Here is an 18,948-nt window from a genome sequence, read left to right on the forward strand (position 1 = left end):
TCTGCAAGGTGCTCTCGGGGCCCATTTATCCGCTGTGGCAAGTTAACTTACCTGTGCCCTTTCAAGCCTTTAACCCCCTTGCCCAGGGTACCCGCGCTACTGTTAGTCATATGAAAGCCAGCGTAACAAGAGTTCATGAAAACTAACTCTGACTCAAACTTTCTGAAGGCAAAAGGACCTATTTCCTCCTTGTATAATCAAAGGGAAACACCCTCCACCAACTCAGGGTATAAACACTACTGACAGGATTTAAACATGGCTGTTATTATAGGGCAGTAGCTGTACGGTAAAGCAACTGCATTGACATAGGCTACCGGTCCGCACAGCAGCCGATGCACTAAGCGCATTCGGCACAGCGTAACTGCTTGGGGGGCCCGTAACTCGTCGCCACCCTTTGCAAAGGAGCCCTTGTCTGAAGCCAAAGCACTGAAGAGAGAAGTCATGAAATCAGGTTTTCTAACTGATTTTTTTTAATAAACTATAGAAGAACAAGTTAACATTTCAACCAAAGTCATGACAGCTGCATGCTTAAAAGTAGATACATACAAATCTCTGGATTTTTCTGCTCTCTTTTTAGAAAAGAAAAGAAGTCAAAAAAAGATCATGTGAAAGCTGAATGCAATGCATAGATTTCTATACACATTCAAATAACAGCAGACCAAAACAAGCAGTAACTTAACTGAAAAATGTTTTAACAGCAATTTAAGATCTATGAAATTTTAATAGGAAGTTTCAATTCTAGTAATCTTTATGCCAAACAAGTTACATTTTTATACTGTATTTAAACAAGTTTTATAGATGGAGACACTAGAAACAAACTTGCCTATACAACAGCCCAAAATCTAAAGGCCCTAAGGTAGTAGAAATTAGAATTTAGGAGGCTGCCTTCGCACTGGCACTTGCTCACATTGACACAGTGGAGTTAGTGGAAATCTATTGTTTTTCCAGTTAGAGTAAGATCAGGTTCTGATTGCTGGTTCAAAACAATTACCTAAATTTTGCTCATTGTCCTTGCTTGTATCTTATATATTATCGTTATTAGGGAAAAAATTGGGGAAAGGGGTTCCTGTCCCTCCCCATTCAGACATGCTTATAGAGAAATGCGAAGCACCTATCCTTGAGCATTGCTGTATCTATAGGGCTGCGTTCCCCAACTTCATCCCATACCCCACATCACCAAGCTTCTACGGGGTTAGTAGATCTGCTTAGAATTGGATTTTCACATTATATGTTTCTATGAGTGATGCTTACTTTTCACCTTTTTTATCTGTTTTTTCTTCAGGGATGGAGGAGTATTAAAGACGGGTAGTCTTCACAAAGTAATGGGAGCGATCGCATACAGCAAGAAGGACTTGAGATGGAAAGGAAGGAGCTCATATGGATATATATGTTGCTTTCTTTAAGTGGAAAAGCATTCAAGATCCAGTGAGTTTTCCACTCATGCTACAATAACTGCCACCCTCTAAACCCCTACATTAAAACACACCTTGATATTTTAATCAGGCACTTAAATAGAGAGGGAGGGAGAAAAAAAAAAGTGACATTTAACATAGCCATTTGGATGGCTATTCTGTAAGACCAGAATATCTTGTGTAAAGCAATTGGGGAAGTGGGGGAACCTGCTCTACAGCACCAAATAAGTCATGTAAAGGGCTAAAGGAATACAGAGTCACTTACTAGACAAGCATGTAGAAAAATGACAAAAAGATGTTTAGCAAATATTTGGTAGAAGCTATTAACCACAAACTTACATTCTTCACTATCTAATGCAAAATGTAGTGCAACATTATTAATTCCTTGAGAAGATGGATCCAAAAGTAAATATTCAACATTTTTAATTTACAAGAAGAAAAGAAATTTTTTTCCACAAAAAAAAAAAAAATTCACTGATAACAAGCTCCCTGAGGGGAATGCATTGTTTTGAGCTCATTTCAAGGGAGAGGAAAAAAAAATCATTTAAAAACAATCTGAAAAGCTCCAACAGTCACTAGTTTCCCTATTTTGAGCCATTACAAATTTATAAGCAACTTTTCTTTGGAAAAAGTGGGTTATATCAACCAGTCACTGGTCCTGTAAGAGGAATGCACAGTAAATGGCTTGATCTCTCTTCTTTAAGCAGTATTCTGGAGATGAAACTGTTCCTTAAAAACAGTAATGAACATCTTTTAGTCCAATACACTTCAAAGTTATAGGAAAATTCTACCCACAAGACCTCATCTACCAACATTTAAAAGGCTTATTACAAACGCTGCCACAGACACACAAAATTGAAGAAAAGAGGTGAAAATTCAGTTGTAAGGTTAAGCATTTGAGAAATTACTTGTATGTTATGGTCAAGTGCAAGTCAAGGGACAAATGAAGAAAAAAAAAGAAAACAGACACAAAATACATCTTACGGCAATGAGAATGCAAAGTGTTTAAACTGTTCTTATGGAATTTATTTTTTTTTTTACTGATGATTTACAAGGCCTTGATTATTAGACAAAATAGCATATCTTAACTAACCTCAGGGAAAAAAAATGATAAAATATAGAAGGAAATGATATATAGTTTCATAGAATATATCATACCCAGTGCACGCACCGCTTCAGTTTTTCTCATCAGATCCCAACCATTATTTATAGGATTTTTGCAAAGAAATATTTTGATCTAGTCAAAGTGTAATGTACAGTTTCAGACCACTGAATTAGGCTCTAATTCTGACATGATCCTACAGTCTGTACTGCTGCAGCAGATCTTCCAAAGTTTTTAGTGTAATCAAAAACTGATCTAGACATTTTTGAGCAGTTAACAATAGACAAGAGTTATACACTGCAAACAGTTCAGTATGATACATTAACTGGAGCTAAAGTTCTAGCACGCTTATTGCAAATTTCTCCCAAATTTTAACAAGCAAAGTTTCTTTGCAAATACATTATTGCTGGGGATAATAAGGCTGTTGAGGAAAAGGGTATCCAGGTTGTTGAGGTCCTGGATATGGTGCTTGTCCAGGGCTTTGATACACAGGTGAAGGTGCATACGGCAGATTATACTGGCCATACATGTATGGATTATAGCCCATTGGCATTGGCATCTGGCAATACCTGCATGAAAAGAAAAAAAAAGAAAAAAAAGACCCCCCCCCCACAAAACAATTAGTACCCAAACACTGATGTTCATTATTTGCAAAAACAGGTAACTCATTAATAGACACAAAAAGACACAGAATCACTACATATGTAGCAGAAAATGTGGTAACTTTCAAGGATCAAATAGGAAAAAAGTGTTATAATGCATGGAACAAAAATGCAGACAGAAGGTGGAGGAAAGCAACTAGCTGGAACTAGAAGGACTGATCTAAATCAGTTCTTTTATGTTTAGAATTATTGTACATATTTAACATTTTCAGAGTCTGCTACTGAAAGAGACTGCAGCTGCCTCCAATTCCTTGTGATGACTCCAGAATGATGAAGAAAAAGCATAAGCAAAGTGGAGTGCTACTCCACTGGAACTCATTCTGTATTTTTCATTGTCTCCATCATCATATGAAGATTTGGAAAATGACATAGGCCAACATTTATGAGATAAGCAACACCAACTGACCATGCAAGGGCTGGCAACAGTCCACAAACCAAGGTTAGAAGAACCCATCTCCCTCCCCCTTAAAAAACACAAATGTCCCAACAGGACTTACATAATTAAAATTGAAAAATCATCATGCCTCAAGAACACTAAACACATCTTTGATTGTTACAATAAATGATTTAAATATGTCACATACAACAAAACGAGTGCTTTTAGATTACAAGATAATGCATAATTATGTAAATACTTGCATAGCTTACCCTGGGTAACCTGGATAAGTTGGGTAAGGAGGTCCCTGYGGCTGTGAGGGTGCAGTGCTTGCTGTAGGTGCACTGGCTGCTGGACTAGCAGCAGGAGCAGCAGGAGGAGCTGCAGCAGTGGCAGAGGCTGCTGATGTAGAAGAGGGACTGCTTGCTGCAGAAATTACAGGTGGTGGTGGCCGTGCTGGTGGCTGTGGTTTAGTCCCCTAAGAAGAGAAAGTGAATTAGGCTAGAGTTTCTACAGAGACTCTGTATTTATTTCATACAGATACTAATTCAAACATGCTAGAAAACAATAAGCTTTCCATTTCAAATCTATAAATTATGAACATCCACACTGAATGACACACCCCTGTGCAAATTTTTTAAGACTTTTCCCTCTATTTCACTTTAACACATTTCTAAATACACCAATACATTAAGAAGTGATATACACAAATTATAAATTAGTGCAAGTTCCAAAGTACAGATGATCATCTGTTTTTAAACACACTGATTCTGCAGCATTTATTTACCACTATGGTTCTGGGTGCTGGAGTGGGAGTTGATGATGCAGCAGGCTTACTTCCTGCAGCTGGTGTAGCCTGATACGTTGGCAGAGGAATAGAGGGAGCACTGGGCTCCCTAGCAATGCTTTGTTGCAAGTCTCTATTAAAAAAAAAAAACAACAAAAAAACCATACAGTTTAGTTTAAGAATTTTTTGTTATACATTTTAGTAAACTGAGTTTAAAAAAAAAAAAAAGGAAATGAAAGACTAATCTAATATTTAAAACATAATCAATATGCTAGCTCACACTAAATTTGGAGTCCAAGTCACTTTCATGAGAGAAACAATCCTCTAGCCAATCCTTCAATTAACTGCTACAGGTATTTTCTAACAATGTCTTCTCTATGTTCCAACTCAATACTGGGTATAGTTCACAGAGTTAGCAAAAAGCTTTGGGAACAGAAATTATAGAGAAATCAGGACACTTTTAGCAACTTGGAAGTTTGCTAAGAACCTAAGGGATCCTTCAAGGCTAAGAAGAAGGATAAAAGTAAACTTCATGAATTTTGACATGTAAAGAGATGTTCAGATACAGAAGATAAGCAATTCCGTATTGCTTGTAGATTGCCCTAAATTAAATATTGCATACATATACCGTGTACCTAACAGAACAACAGAAAATTAGTTTGCTAGATAGCTTGCAATATCATTTATATCAGGGTAAACTATTGCTCCCCTCCCCCCCCAAAAAAAAGGGGGGGGCAAAAATCTGCAGGTCTCAGCACACCAGCTCTCAAATTTTCTATTGTGTCACCTCTACTGCTGGAATTACTAACGGAAACTATGGCAAGATACAAGGAAGCTTTGGTACCATGCTGTATCTTCCAATTTTACAGTCATCTTTTCATGAAAACTCCTAGGAAGCAGTTCTAAGTTACATATTCAGAGGCTTGTAGTATATTTCTCAAAATAGAGATAAAGCTCAATATTTGAGATTTGGCAGATTCTTTAAAGACACTTTAGGAAACATTTAAAATTTATCAAACAGACTATTTCACACAAAAATACGGTAGATAAGATACATAGCAAAAAGTTACAACTAGAACTTGATACCCAGCATTCTGAAACAAAACGCTGGGGAGACTGCCAAAGGTATACTGTCTAGTCAGAACCAAACTAAAGGCTCCTATTATATAGCACACAAGCGTGACCTCCAACCAGAGAGAACAAAACTGGCAGCCTTATTGGGAGAAAACAAACAAACAAAGCAAAAAACAAAACAAACAAACAAAAGAAATAAAAACAAGAACTTCCAAGTAAATTGTCCCTGCAGTTACTCTGCAGTGTCCCCAGGAAAGGCTGGCAGGGGGGAAAAACCACCAGAAGACAACACTGTCTTGATGCATTGTTATATATGTATATCTCAGCTATTTGTTGCAGATAGTGGATTAAATATTTAACATTGCATTATCCTGAAACCATCAAAAAAAGACTTACTATCTTAGAAAAAGGCATACTAAGTGATGGAATTAACAGAGTGATTTTCTTCTTAAAATTCAGCAGCAAAGATCAGTGGCTTATGGAACAGTGGTAATGTTCAAAAACTGAAGTATATTTTGACCACACAGTGACCAAACACATTAAATGCAAAGTTCTTAGAACATTGTCAGAAATATCCTCCCCACGAACTACTATGGCAAAATATCTCCAGCTTTAAATGAGATACCATCTAAACAAATACCTTCTCTTAGTGAAAATAGATAACTCTCAGCCTACTTGGTGGGGCAGGGGAGAATAGGAATCCACACACCTAGGGTGTAAATCTCAGGTGCTGAAAAATAATACCATGAAGGAAGGGAGAAAAAAGGCAAAAAAAGCAAACATTTTATTCACTCCACTTAAAACTATGGGTTGAGCATACAGAAAGATGCATTTGGTCAACGTGTACTTCCCAAATCTGATCATTTCACCTAACTTTGCTAGGAGTTTCATGTTGGTGAACAGTTAATACATGAAACAGTAAAAGGATATCAAGGCAAGATTCAGGTGAATGTTATATCAGCAGTAAATCTACAGCTTTTCCAGTTTATCATTCAGTGTTAAAGTGAGATATTCATATCTAAGCCTCAGGCAGCCCACACCTTCCAACCCGCATGCATGTAAGAAGGGCAAGAGAGGTGGAAGGGGTTGTATACAGTTGCTAAGAATTAATTTACAAGCACAATGCCCAAATAAATAGAGCTGTTCTACAAAGAATATGGTTAAAAAAAAGGTAAGATTTGAGGGTTGAGCATTTGCTTCTTGACACAGCACGTGCACAGAATGACTGAAATTTAACCAACTAAAACTTCAGTAACAACCAGCCCTTTTTATGAAAGGTTGTGTGCTTTGCCGAGTAAGATCTATTAAAGGATAAGCCTTTTCAGATATACTTTCCTTTTAAGCTGAGAGCCTTAAAAAAAAAAAAAAGTGTTTGAAGCATACTATACTAGCCTGATCACATCTGGGGGACAACAGCAACCTAATACTATTTGCCCTTCATGTGAAGGACAAAAACTACTTCCCCTCCCTTCAGCAGCATAAGCAATCCACATAGTCTAAACAATAATAAATTAGATGAGATCAGACGACAGAGCAGATTTTAAGCGTTTCTTTTCCCTGCTGGGCACATGGGAGGCAATCATATGCTGAAGCATTTATCTGACTTTTGAAACCAAAATGACAGCAGGGAGAAAGTGGAAGAAATCAGAAGTTTCTCAAAGCAAAAAGAATAAAATAAAAGATTACTAGATACATGCTGAGAAGAACTGAGGGTGAAATTATGGTAAGAGGAAATAGATCCAGGCCAGACTGAACTGATATATGGGAATAGCAAAATAGAATTCCAAGGAGAATTCTCTATTTATTTCTTCTATTACTTTCGGTAGGGGTGTTAATATTTAAGGATCATATTTGTATTCTTCCTTTCTCATTTCATCAAGTAACATAATAAACTTGTCCCCAACTCCTCAGGTACAAATTTTTGATAAATACTTAATATTTTCTAAAATGCTTTAATAAAATACTGGACTCTTACTTAAGCAGTTCATCTCTTTCAGTCTTGCGAGCAAAGACAATGTCACTGCATTTGTTTTGGAATTTCAGAAGGATTTCTGTCAGCTCGTTGTAGAACTAGTGAAGAAAAAAATTGACATGCTCAGCCAATACTTTCAGACTCCATACTAGCATATTTATACATACTGACCCAGTTACAATCATTATATTACTTCACTGCCCAGAACCCGCCATTCCAGTGGAAGCTTACTAATACAATTGTTCTTGTTTTCAAAACCACATATTAATCAGCTGATGTCCACACCTGTAATATCACACAACTGCACATAAATGTAATATTAAAAAAACATAATTTAAAACAGTTGAAAAAGTGTATTTGAAAACAGAACAAGACTCGATAATTTTAATGATCTATTCATTTTTAAGTGTTTTTTTTAACTGCCTTCAGTCAGTTCCATGCATCTGATTTTTATAGACATTGCAGAATTTTGCTTTCTTTTTTCCTCTAGTGGTTGGTCTGTCAATAAACTAGCAGAAGTGCTTAATAACAATAAGACATTTTCAGAAACCCAGGTCAAAAAAAGTCAGCTAAATAAAACTTTCCTGATCTCTCCTCATGTATGCAGTAGCACTATATAAAACAAACTTTGGAAAGTGACCAATTACCATGGGAGAACAGATGAAAGAATTCCTCTCATAAAATGTTGAATCTGTGCACTTCTGCATTAGTTACTCAGCTGTAATTAACACCCTTTCTTATTTTAATATAAACCAGTGTTCAGAAAAGCTTACTATTCAGATAGGAACAAAAAAAAGTGTTTCATAGCTGTCAAAACAATCACAAAATTCAAGCAGCTCACTGTCCTCACTTCAATAGTAAAATCCAGAAGAATGTGCCTCTCATCTAGCACACCTGCAAAGTTCACTATGATTTATGATTCACATCTCATTGTGGAAGGAAAAAACATCCTTCCAATTTCTTAAGTATTACTGTACCTTTGTGCCTTCTTTTAAATTGGCAACAAGTTCCACAAAGTTGTCATTTGCTACAGCTAAGTTCTTCAAAACTTCTTCTCTTAAATTAGATTCATTGTTCGATTGCTTCATCTTTGAGAATTCCTGATGCGCATTCTTAAAAGGAGGAAGGGAGAAAATGAGCAATGAAAATAATGCAACCTAGTTCCCTGTACGATTCGGCATCTACCGATTTTTCTCTTACTCATTCCTTCTATTCCTTTTTTCCAATATCTGTCTTTCCTCACCTTCCAGACACACACACTGTACCTTCCTGATACCTGCTAATTACCAAGTGCGGTGGCTATTTCAGAACTACACATAATTAGCTGATGCCTACTGCCAGTCAGTTAATATATCTTCTCTGTTCTGGTCTGCCTCTAGCTAATTTCCAAGTTCATACTGCAGACTCTGTTTCAGAGGAGATACTAATTAGGGTCCCTCTCCTGTATTACCCTCCATTGATGTTCATAAAATAATACTGAGAGTTGGTATTTTAAAGATCTCTACCTCAAATTTGGTTAACGTCGGCAAGCTATAAGAGGACAGGGAAGTGGAAAACTGACAGAGAAAGGATGATGTACATCTCATTTCCTTGAAAAACAGACTTAAAAGGCTACTTCAGCTGCCAGAAGCAGCCAAACTTGAACTTCAAGATACTCGAACATCAAAGAAATATCCATCAAGATTTAAAGAGTACAGACACAAAGATAAATCTGAATTTAAAGTTCTTGATTAACTTGGACCCCGTGGTCATTTAGAAACAGTTTTCTCCTTTTTTGAAAAGTTTCTTACTGATATTCTTGCAGGTGCAAGTTGTAGTTAAAAGTTACAAGTAAACTCACACACAACTAGCCTGATCATAGCTCAAGCCATTGTTCTTTTTTGTCCAGGCACTAAGACTTCCTCTTTTGCCAGAAGTTTTAGCTGTTTCTAATGCTATGGCAAATTAAGGTGTTTATAACCACACATGGGGAAATTCTCATCAAATTTTTACTTTTATGATTTTGTAGTATGATTTTGTATATTGATGAGCTTCACAGATGCTGCAAGTCAAGCATCTTTTAAACTGCAATTAGGAATGTAAGAAAATGTACTTTGGAGACCCAAAACATCTTCTAGCAGACAGTAATGGCAAGTCTCTTGTTATCCCAGAAAGAAATATATCAAGATGGGATAAGAAGAAGAAAAAAAAAAAAAAAAAGGCAAAACAGAACTTCTTACACAAAGAAAGCTTCTTTCAAGGGCAAAGGCATCTGCTGAACTGTACTCACAGTCTGAGAGAATTTACATTGGAGCTCTGACATAGCCTGCTAGAAACTCACATTTCTTTCTAATGAAGAAAAAAAAAAAAAGTATCCCTTAGTGATCAGGAGACTAACGGGGTAACAAGTGTTCTATGACAGAGTCATAAGCAAGACAGAGTAGGAAGCAGAGATTTCTATAGCACTGGGAAGGCAGAGGAATTCTTGCTGCTAGGTTTAAGATTAAGGAAGGCGTATACAGACAGTGTGTTGTACCTGAATGTTTTTCAGAAGTTCTTCCTGCTTCTTCAGGGACTCTTGCACTTTCTGTGTGTAACTTCCATAAATTCTGTCTAACTCGGTCACAGAAATAGCCTCCTCATTTATAGCACCATCCTGTGCAAGTGCAGTCAGGAATTTGCTTGTCATGTCAAAATTTACTGACTTCAAGTCATTTTCAAGTTGTTCTCTCTCCTTCTTAACTTCGTCAAGATTGGCTAACAAAGTCCTTAGGACATTGACAACCTAGGCAATAAAATTTTCAAAAGAAGTTAATATGTTTTGGTGAATTCCCACAAACATATACTCTATTACTTAGTTTCCATCCTGCAGTCTTTACTGATGCTGACATGCCTACTGCACAAGCTTTTGTATATAAATGTGCTTAAGATGACATAACAAGACAAGTTGCAAAGAAACAAAGATATTTAAGTATTTTTAAGCTATAGTCTTCTCTGAAGATTTACATTCACCAATAACATCAAAATACTACAAAGATTTTTTTTTTTTAAAAAAGATCAGATAGAAAATCATACTGAACCATACATACRGCAGCAAAAATTTGACACCAAAATACACCAAATTCCAATCAGTCTTACAAGGTGAATAATCATACTGACATAGGTGAGTCTTGAGTTCTTGGAAAGCAAATTGGTCTAATCACGTAACACTTTCAAATACTAGACAATATCTTTCATATTGCCTATATTGCCTCAAAAAGCTGAGCACCACCCCCAACCACCCTACGTTAAGAAAAAAAAAAAAAAAAAAAAACACAAGGATTGCTCCTTTTGCAGTATCTATCAACCAGTCCCGCTGTTCCCAGCAATTGAACTTGCTTACGCTAAGTGTAGCAAAATATATTCTAGCAGATTTTAAATAAAAAAATAAAAGTTTTTTCAAAATAAGTTAATTACCACCTGTCTCAACRGTGACAGAAACAGGAGCTAAGGATCAGCGTCCACACCAGTTCACTAAGAAGTCTACTTTGTTAAAGTGAATACCATTTCTATTCAAAATAAAGACTAATTTCTGAGCTTTACCTCACTTCCTTGTAATGTTTTTGCTGGGTTGGCAGAAGGAATGGCTGCGTTGAGTTCTGGTTCTGGCTTACACAGAAGTGCAATTGTATCCCGGTGAGACTGATAGCGTTCTTTAACCTGTCCATCTGCTTGCACAGCTTTATTCAAAATATTATGGAAACTGGCTCCCTCTGGTGGTGGGAGAGAAAGATATTTACATTATTTCCAAGCTAGTTTTATCCAAGCCTCGCACCAGAGCAAATTTTCATGCTTTTCAATCTTTATACATTTCTACAGACCTGTACATTATTGTTATTAACACTTATAAAACTTTAATAAAAGTTAAATTTAAAAGTTAACCAGGGCATAAACTAGGAATTCTCTAAAGAGGCACACAAAAATACATTAAAAAACACTGGTGCGAGCTGCTCAGATTTTAAAGCCTGTAACTTAGTATAACTAAAGACAATGGTATCAATTCCTCATTAGCTTCAAAACAATAGTAATTAAGCACACAGATAGTGATGATCATATAGTGATGGTCAGCAGTTTGACAAACTACTGAAAAACTAAAAAGTTCTTCCAGATGAAAAAAACCCTTAGACAAGAAATATAAAAAATATATAAAAACCCTCAAAGATAAATACGCTAGATTATACAATGCACTTAATTGGTAATTTCAACCAGATTCATAAGAGAGTAGCCATTATATTCCATATATATTCCATTATATATAATTTTTGAAACTTTAGCATGCAGTGTGCTCTAGAGGTGCAAAAGCAGCTGCAAATCTTCTGCTACGACCTCCAGTCAACTCCAGATAATGGCAGGGACTGAAATAAGGGTATTTTGACAAGGTCTCTCCTAAATGGGGATTTGTCTCTTTAGAGGTGATATCAGAACACTGAAAGCTACTTTAATTCACACAAGAAGAATGAACGTTTTTAGAACATCCCAGAATCCAAGAGATGAAACATGAGCTTTACCTGCTCTTAAAGGCTTATAGAGTTCACTGGATGGCGTTCTCTGCCAACGTTCTTTGAATTTTGTTTTCAGGTCATTGTCTGTAGTTTCTTCTTCATCTAATAATCTTAGTGACTACAAGAGTTAAAAATGTTACAAGCATTATAACCCCTCCTAAACATAAAATAGATACAAAACATTAAAAGTATACAGCTGTTTTAGGAAATATCAAGAACATTTATAATTTTTATAAATTTAAATTTTGCAAATACAAAGATATAAAAAGCAAAATTCTCCCAAATTTTTCTATGATGTTATTTTTCCCTTCCAACTTAATTTTAAGAACAAAACAATTGTAAGGGAAAATCCACATGTGACAGCACAATTTTTGCATATATGGACTTATCACTTAAATGGCATGTTTTTAAACCATTATGAAAATTGCAAGCATTTTGGACATTTGAATGCTTTTCTATTGCCATTTAAAGAGACCAAGCTAGTTTGTTTTTTTTGTTGTTTTTTTTGTTGTTGTTTTTTGTTGTTTTTATTTTTTTAAAGAATATTTCCATGGTAGTGGTTGCTGAGCTTACTTCATCTAGGATTTCTCTGTTCCTCTGCAGCAGTTCAGGCAGATCTTTGATCAGCTGATCAACAGTTTGAATTCCTCCCTGTTCAATCACAGACTTAGACTTGTTTAAAATAGACTGAGGAACACTATCACCAGACACATCTTCAATAGCAGCCGGAAGATTGAGGGAAGCCAGCACACTGAAAAAGTCACCACGTTATGTAACAACTGGTTTGTAGTGTTAGATGGTTCTATCCATTCTAGCCAGCACATCGTGTCACTACCCAAATTAATAATCGTACCAACTCAACTATAAGAATAAATGGAAACAGAGCATAATGTACTCTTGGATAAAATTCACAAACTGAAAACTTTAAACTTGTTCCTGCAGTGTACCTTACCAAAGTTTAGTTTTGAAGCTCTTAAACTAAGCAAACCCTAGTCTCTCCCCTTTGCATTTTAGCACTTACAAAATGTGGCAAGTGTTTTGAGTATTAACTGCCTGGTAGATAAATGATCATTTGCCTTGAGTTACATGTTTATCTTTCAGCTTGATATAAAATTTTTATTTATTATAAACAACAAAACCTTGTGGGAAAAATATCGCATATTGAGTTACTAGTTCAATCAAGCTGTCCACTGAAATCTGAAAATCCCTCTTGGTGAATGGTACCGGAACTTTGTCTGGGCAAGTGTCAGACATAATAACTGAGCAAAGACCGAAGAAAATGAAATATCATGTGTTCTTAAAATGCATTCAGTCTTAACGTCTACAGACAAGTATTTCTAAGCACCTCTGCTACGGCTTAAGTTTGCCAGTCTACCACACAATAATAGCCAACTTCTGCTGCAATCTGGATGCCTACAGGCTACAAGGCAACCAGTGCTTATGGGTAGTTCCATAAAATCCCCTTGATAAAGTTAAGAAGCTGCCATACTTACCCATTTGCAAGATTTGTGGCTTCTCTCATTTGAGCTATTAACCTATTTACTAGATCTGCCCGTCTTTGGTTATAAACACTCACAGACTGCTGAACTTCCAAAGGAACCATCTTCTCAAACAGGTCTACAATTAAAGTAGTATAAACAATTAAAGTTGCACTATGAAGGTAACAGGACACAGTAAAGATCTTCACAGCTCTTTAGTACAGGTTTTACCACAGAGATCGATCTAAACAGTTTAGGATACTCCTGCCCCCCACCCCCGCCAAGTTGTGTGGAAGAAAAAAATATCTCTCTCAAATTATTTCTACAAGGCTTTAACTTAATACATTCCCTTTCAGTCTAAGACTGAAATGGAGGTAGAAATAATTGAGCGCATTGAACGCATTATATTTAAAACAATTGTAGGATTACAAAGCAGGTTTTCCTTAAGGCTTCATTTCTAATTTTGCCTTTTAAGGAAGAAAGAGAAAGGGATGATTCTTCAGAATTCCCTTGCTCAGCCAACAAACTAGAAGATTTTTCAGCTTTATGGAAGACAAGCGACCAAGTTAGTGAAGACTTGTATAATTTAATACTTGTCCCTTATATTAGTGTTTGTTCTGAACTTAAAAAATTAGTTTAAGACAGAAAATACAGTAGCTGGGAAAATCTTTAGAAGAAGAGCTTGCAAAAAAACACATACATTGCAGATATTGATTTTTAACATGTAGTTTAGTCTTTTAGTACTTTTGCCATCAAGTAGTAAAACAACAAAATAGAAAGACAAATGGTATTTTCATCGAACACCCTACCGTAAGCTTACTACTATTCAAAAGTCAACATCAACATTTTCATGTTACAAATGAACTTTGGTGGCCATGTGTGCTCCACCCACTTTGCTTACCAGTGAATTTCTGACTGAGGGGAACAACCACTGGAGCGGACTTCACAAGGCTGGCTTTTCCTATGGGCTCTAAATCTTTCAGGTCAGGAACACGATCATGGTAAATGAAGTCATTATCTTTTTTCGCAGCTGTAAGTGCCCGACTGATTTTATCAACCAGATCCTTAACATTTATATATTCATCATAACGAGATGCCACTGTTTTTACCAAGTCTGCTGCATGCTGAAAAATAAAAATACAGTTAAAATTCAAATATTACCTTTTTTTCCTTCCTTTTATATACATTTAGAAAAATAGATGAGCTTCCCAGTCAGTCAAGGAACTTTACTGCCAAAACACGATTGATACTATCCACTTGATAGTACTGCCACACGATTGATACTCTGTCACTTTCTATTGTGCCAGAAGTCATGCAACAGCGTTTTCCAATACCACAGTCTAACTAGCATTTGCCAGAACTAGAAAGTGACAAGAAAAAAAACAAGGCCTGTGTGTGTATACTTTAATTTGGAGGCGTTTACAACAATGCATTGGTTTTCTTTTCCAGTTAAATCCACCTTCGTTCTTGTTTTTAAGAAGGGGAAGTAAAAAGAGAGTATTACTTTATAGTAACTGATTTTCCTCAAAAAAAAAAAAAAAAAAAAATTCAGGCTACTAGATCTCTAAGGTTAATTATAGAAGCAGTATTTTAATAACTACAGGGGACAGGATTTAAATTTCTTCTGACTATATGTATTAAAGAGACAGGATTTTAAATTCCAACTACATGGTCTTCATGAAGCAGTTTTGAAATAAGAAATCACAGCGTTATTTCCCCTCAGGCTTCACTAAAAAGAAAATCTGAGCTACTCGCCATGAAGGGATACTTCCTGTAATAGAACATTAAGAAAAATCATGGACACAAACTTTCCATTTACTACACAAATTAACAAGGATAGTCAGTAAATCTGATGTAGACAGATCTGTCAAAGGAGGGCATTAAAAAAACAAAAAACAACACACATTCATATTTTATTACAGTGGAATCCTAGAGAGAGCTCTACCAGATAGATTTGAAACTCCACAGTAAGCAACAGGCAAGCCTTCATCCATTAACAAGCAAATATTATTGACACTGCTATGAGAATTTAATATAGGCACCTCATTGTTAGACAAGCATGCAAAGAAAAGTTTCAAGATCTACCTAGCACCGAGTCAATTAATGCATAACAGTAACTTTCAAAACACCAACACGACAGACTCTTATATCTCAAAACTCCCTTGCGTGTCAATAAATACAGCATCACTAAAGTGGCACTTCGTATTTTATTTTTTCAAGGACAAGGAGACTTGAGAAAAGCAGTTCCTTTTAGCCAAATTTTCTTCCCTAGTATACTTAAAATATGAAAAGGCCTTAGCTGTTACAACACCCATACCCGAGTTCTCTGGAAACAAAATGTAGCAGCAAAAGATGTAAACACCAAAAATCCAACTGTTTGTGTGTTTTTTGAATCATTCAGGTTTACATCAGGGATTGCAGGAAAAGAGTTAGGTATAGACCAGACAGAATTTTTATGGTTTTTTTGTAATAAAATTACTTATGAAAATTTATTAACAAATCTGTTAAATTAGATAACCAAGATGGGAAGCATATGAAAATGTAAAGATATAGAATAACATGTCAAGTAGCATCAAACTGCCCAAAATGATTAAAATACATTGTTATAAGAGTTACAAAGATACTTATCCTTGCAGCTGCAAATAATTAGATTCATGTAATAAACATGCTCTGAGCTTTTTAAATATGTTTCACTCTTAGTTATTTGAATATAACAACTCTGAGTTAATTTTTTAAAACAGGATTTTAAGTTTTTTCATATTTTGGGGGGGGGGGGAGGGAAGGGAGAAGTATACAAGTTACCCACCTGTAACCTCCCAATTTCTTCACCAAATTTCTTCTGCTGTTTTGCCAGGATAGATTGATGGTATTCTGCATTGGCCTGCATAATGCAGTGCTTTGCAGCCAGAACAGGAAACACCTCCTGGAAATAAAAATACTGACCAGGGAAAGTCCAACCACATAAACCACCACAGACAACATGGGATGCAGGAAGAAAAAGGAAGAAGAAAAGGAAATTAGAATCACCCAATTAATGGTTTAGATAGGTTAAAACATTAGATGTAAATGTCAGAGACCATGTGACTTCGCATGGATTGAATCCAGTGATTTTTTTTAAATCTGTTGCTGCAAAATTCTTACAATGGCCATTATCTTAGATGAACTACAATTTACACTCAAGCCATGAAGTCACAACATTTACTTCACAAAGATTAGAAATGCATGCATATATTAGAAAGGACAGCTGCAAGAACACACCCAAATGTCCCCACAACAAAGTGTTCTTAAAAGGAAGGGGAAGGAAAAGAGGGGGGGAAAAAAAAAGAAGACATCAGCAGACCTATCAAGAAAGTAACTCTAAAATTATGAAAAAAAGGAGCAAATAAAGCGGACCAATCAATATTGAGAAGGAAACTAATTAAAAAGATACTTTTTTAGATTTTATATATAAATGCACTTATCTTCACAGAAGTACCAATCAAGACATGAAGAAAACCTTATACTGCAGCCCACAGCATAGGCATGGTCTTTGATCAAGGATTTGGCCTTAGTGTTTTATGTCTTAAATCAAGGAAAAGCACTGGAAAAGCAGAGTGATGTTTTAAAGACCTGAATATATGAACACCTGCTTCTTCACATTTGTGCAGCCTTGCTGCCCACAGATATAAAAAAAAAGAGGACCAGTTTGAAAGAGCCGCCTGGGAGTCCTTACAACTGGAGTCTGCCACATGAAGTAAACTTCTATTTCGCACTCCTAAACATGTAATGGTTCTCAGAGCTGGTGTTAACTCAAGGAGCCAGCAAACTTACTGTTTTCTTTCAAATAATCAACTGTCAGATTACTGTGTAACTGGAACAGGGAACAGATCTATGGCTTAAAACAATCCACAACAAAAACAAAGCAATGGCTTTATTATACTTCATCACCTCTCAGAAAACAATTACTATCGTAATACCTAAGCATGAAATCAGCCCAATCTGTAAAATGCCACAGAACGTATGAAAGGAAACACACACAACAAAGAATCTATCAAAGGCACACCAAAATAATATATCAAATTAACTTTGCAAAAGATGTTTTTCAAATATATATATATATAATATATATATATATATATATATATATATATATATCTGTGATTGGGCTACAGGTATTACAAAGACATTTGATTTATTACTTAAAACAAAAAATGCATGCTATTTTTACTTGAACATAATTAATACAGCCTTCCCCATAGGCTCAATTTTAAAATAAGCCTTATATTCTATATATTGAAAGAGCGTAAAAGTCTTGCTGCAGCTTCCAAAATCAACAATACCCAAATGACAGTCAAGCCTGAACTGAGATACTTTAAAAATATCAAGTTTGTTTCAGGGCGGAAGAAAAAGAGAAAACAGGCAGAAGGAGAAAGGACACACTAACTTCCAGTAATGTTTTTCATCAACAGGCTGGTGATCAATACCACTACATTCATGCTGTCACCAAGATAGCAAATTTCACATAAAAACTTTGATACTAGAAGCCAATTAAACCCCATTAGAAAGTGTTAGAAATATTTAGTAAGGCATTAAATAAGAAGGCATCCCTAAATACTATCATAAACATTTCAAGTTAACTTTAAATGAAATGTGCTGCAAGTACACACATTTCATTTAATAAGATTTTAGCTACTAAAAGGAAAAAAAAAGCTTTAAAAAAAATTTCTTTCTTAGGTTCTTCAATGCTTTTCAAATTACTGGTTCATTTCTCCTGGATGTAACAATAACACTCGACTTTTCTTGAAGATACCATCTTAAGCACATTCATCAAGTACATTGTAAATGTCAGCTATTCATAGTAATAGCAGGTCTCAGACTATTTCCATAAGGGTTACTAACCTTGGGCAAAGTATCTTTATATTGACATTGTTTGTAAGCGTCACCATAATAATCTGCAGCTTGATTAGCTAGTTTAGCTATGATACCATCTTTCATTTTATCTGGGGGAGGGAGAAAAAGAACAACTATGATTAGCATCAATTTTTACAAATCAACATGTAAATTATTTCAACCTAAAGCAGCAACAACAGCATTCTAAGTGTAGAGTTTTGCATTATAGCTCAAGGGTGGGATCCCATTTTTCCCTCTCAACATCCAGCTGCAGTTTCCAGACTTTCCACTTTAATCATGAAGCTGCAGGTTCAGTCAGTTGTAAGAGAAATCTTTTGGCAGCTGCTTGCTTTTATGCAGGATTAAAGGTGAAGCTTCCCCTCATACCAAGAGCAGGCTGCCAATAAAAGCAGCAGCCCCACTCTCCCCTTGGCAGCGTGTTCCCAGCCCCTCCCTTGGGCTGGCACAGGCATTTGTACAGCCATAATCAAAGAATTCAGCTAAATTTAGCCAACAAAGAAAAAAAAAAAAGTTAATTTTCAGCAGGATCCATTCCCTAATCCAGCTCAATATCAGGACTCTCAAAAATTTGCAATGGTGGAGGGGGAGAAAAAGGACTGTTCCTTTCCATGGTAGCCCACACCTCGGTGAGCTTACAATGAGTACAGAAACACCATCCCAGGTATCTGTAATCAC

General features: G+C 35.9%; 1 protein-coding gene across 2 annotated transcripts in view; it reads right to left on the reverse strand.

Moving 5' to 3' along the window:
• Window positions 1-447: 447 nt before the first annotated feature.
• Window positions 448-18,948, reverse strand: part of PDCD6IP (programmed cell death 6 interacting protein) — a 33,745-nt gene continuing 15,244 nt past the window's right edge. Inside the window, exons 6-18 of one of the 2 annotated variants that reach the window (XM_026081302.1) lie at window positions 18,262-18,362; window positions 16,190-16,321; window positions 14,285-14,507; window positions 13,399-13,522; window positions 12,479-12,656; window positions 11,912-12,023; window positions 10,947-11,116; window positions 9,901-10,149; window positions 8,363-8,497; window positions 7,389-7,483; window positions 4,340-4,472; window positions 3,825-4,030; window positions 448-3,083 (exon numbers count right to left, since the gene is read on the reverse strand). In XM_026081302.1, the coding sequence (XP_025937087.1) occupies window positions 2,915-3,083; window positions 3,825-4,030; window positions 4,340-4,472; window positions 7,389-7,483; window positions 8,363-8,497; window positions 9,901-10,149; window positions 10,947-11,116; window positions 11,912-12,023; window positions 12,479-12,656; window positions 13,399-13,522; window positions 14,285-14,507; window positions 16,190-16,321; window positions 18,262-18,362 (2,027 nt within the window). In that variant the 3' untranslated portion in view covers window positions 448-2,914. The remainder of the gene's footprint in view (window positions 3,084-3,824; window positions 4,031-4,339; window positions 4,473-7,388; window positions 7,484-8,362; window positions 8,498-9,900; window positions 10,150-10,946; window positions 11,117-11,911; window positions 12,024-12,478; window positions 12,657-13,398; window positions 13,523-14,284; window positions 14,508-16,189; window positions 16,322-18,261; window positions 18,363-18,948) is intronic. The other variant, XM_026081303.1, reaches the window with a different exon arrangement.

Source organism: Apteryx rowi, unplaced genomic scaffold (assembly GCF_003343035.1).
Source record: "Apteryx rowi isolate R43461 unplaced genomic scaffold, aptRow1 scaffold_540, whole genome shotgun sequence".
Lineage (NCBI taxonomy): Eukaryota > Metazoa > Chordata > Aves > Apterygiformes > Apterygidae > Apteryx > Apteryx rowi.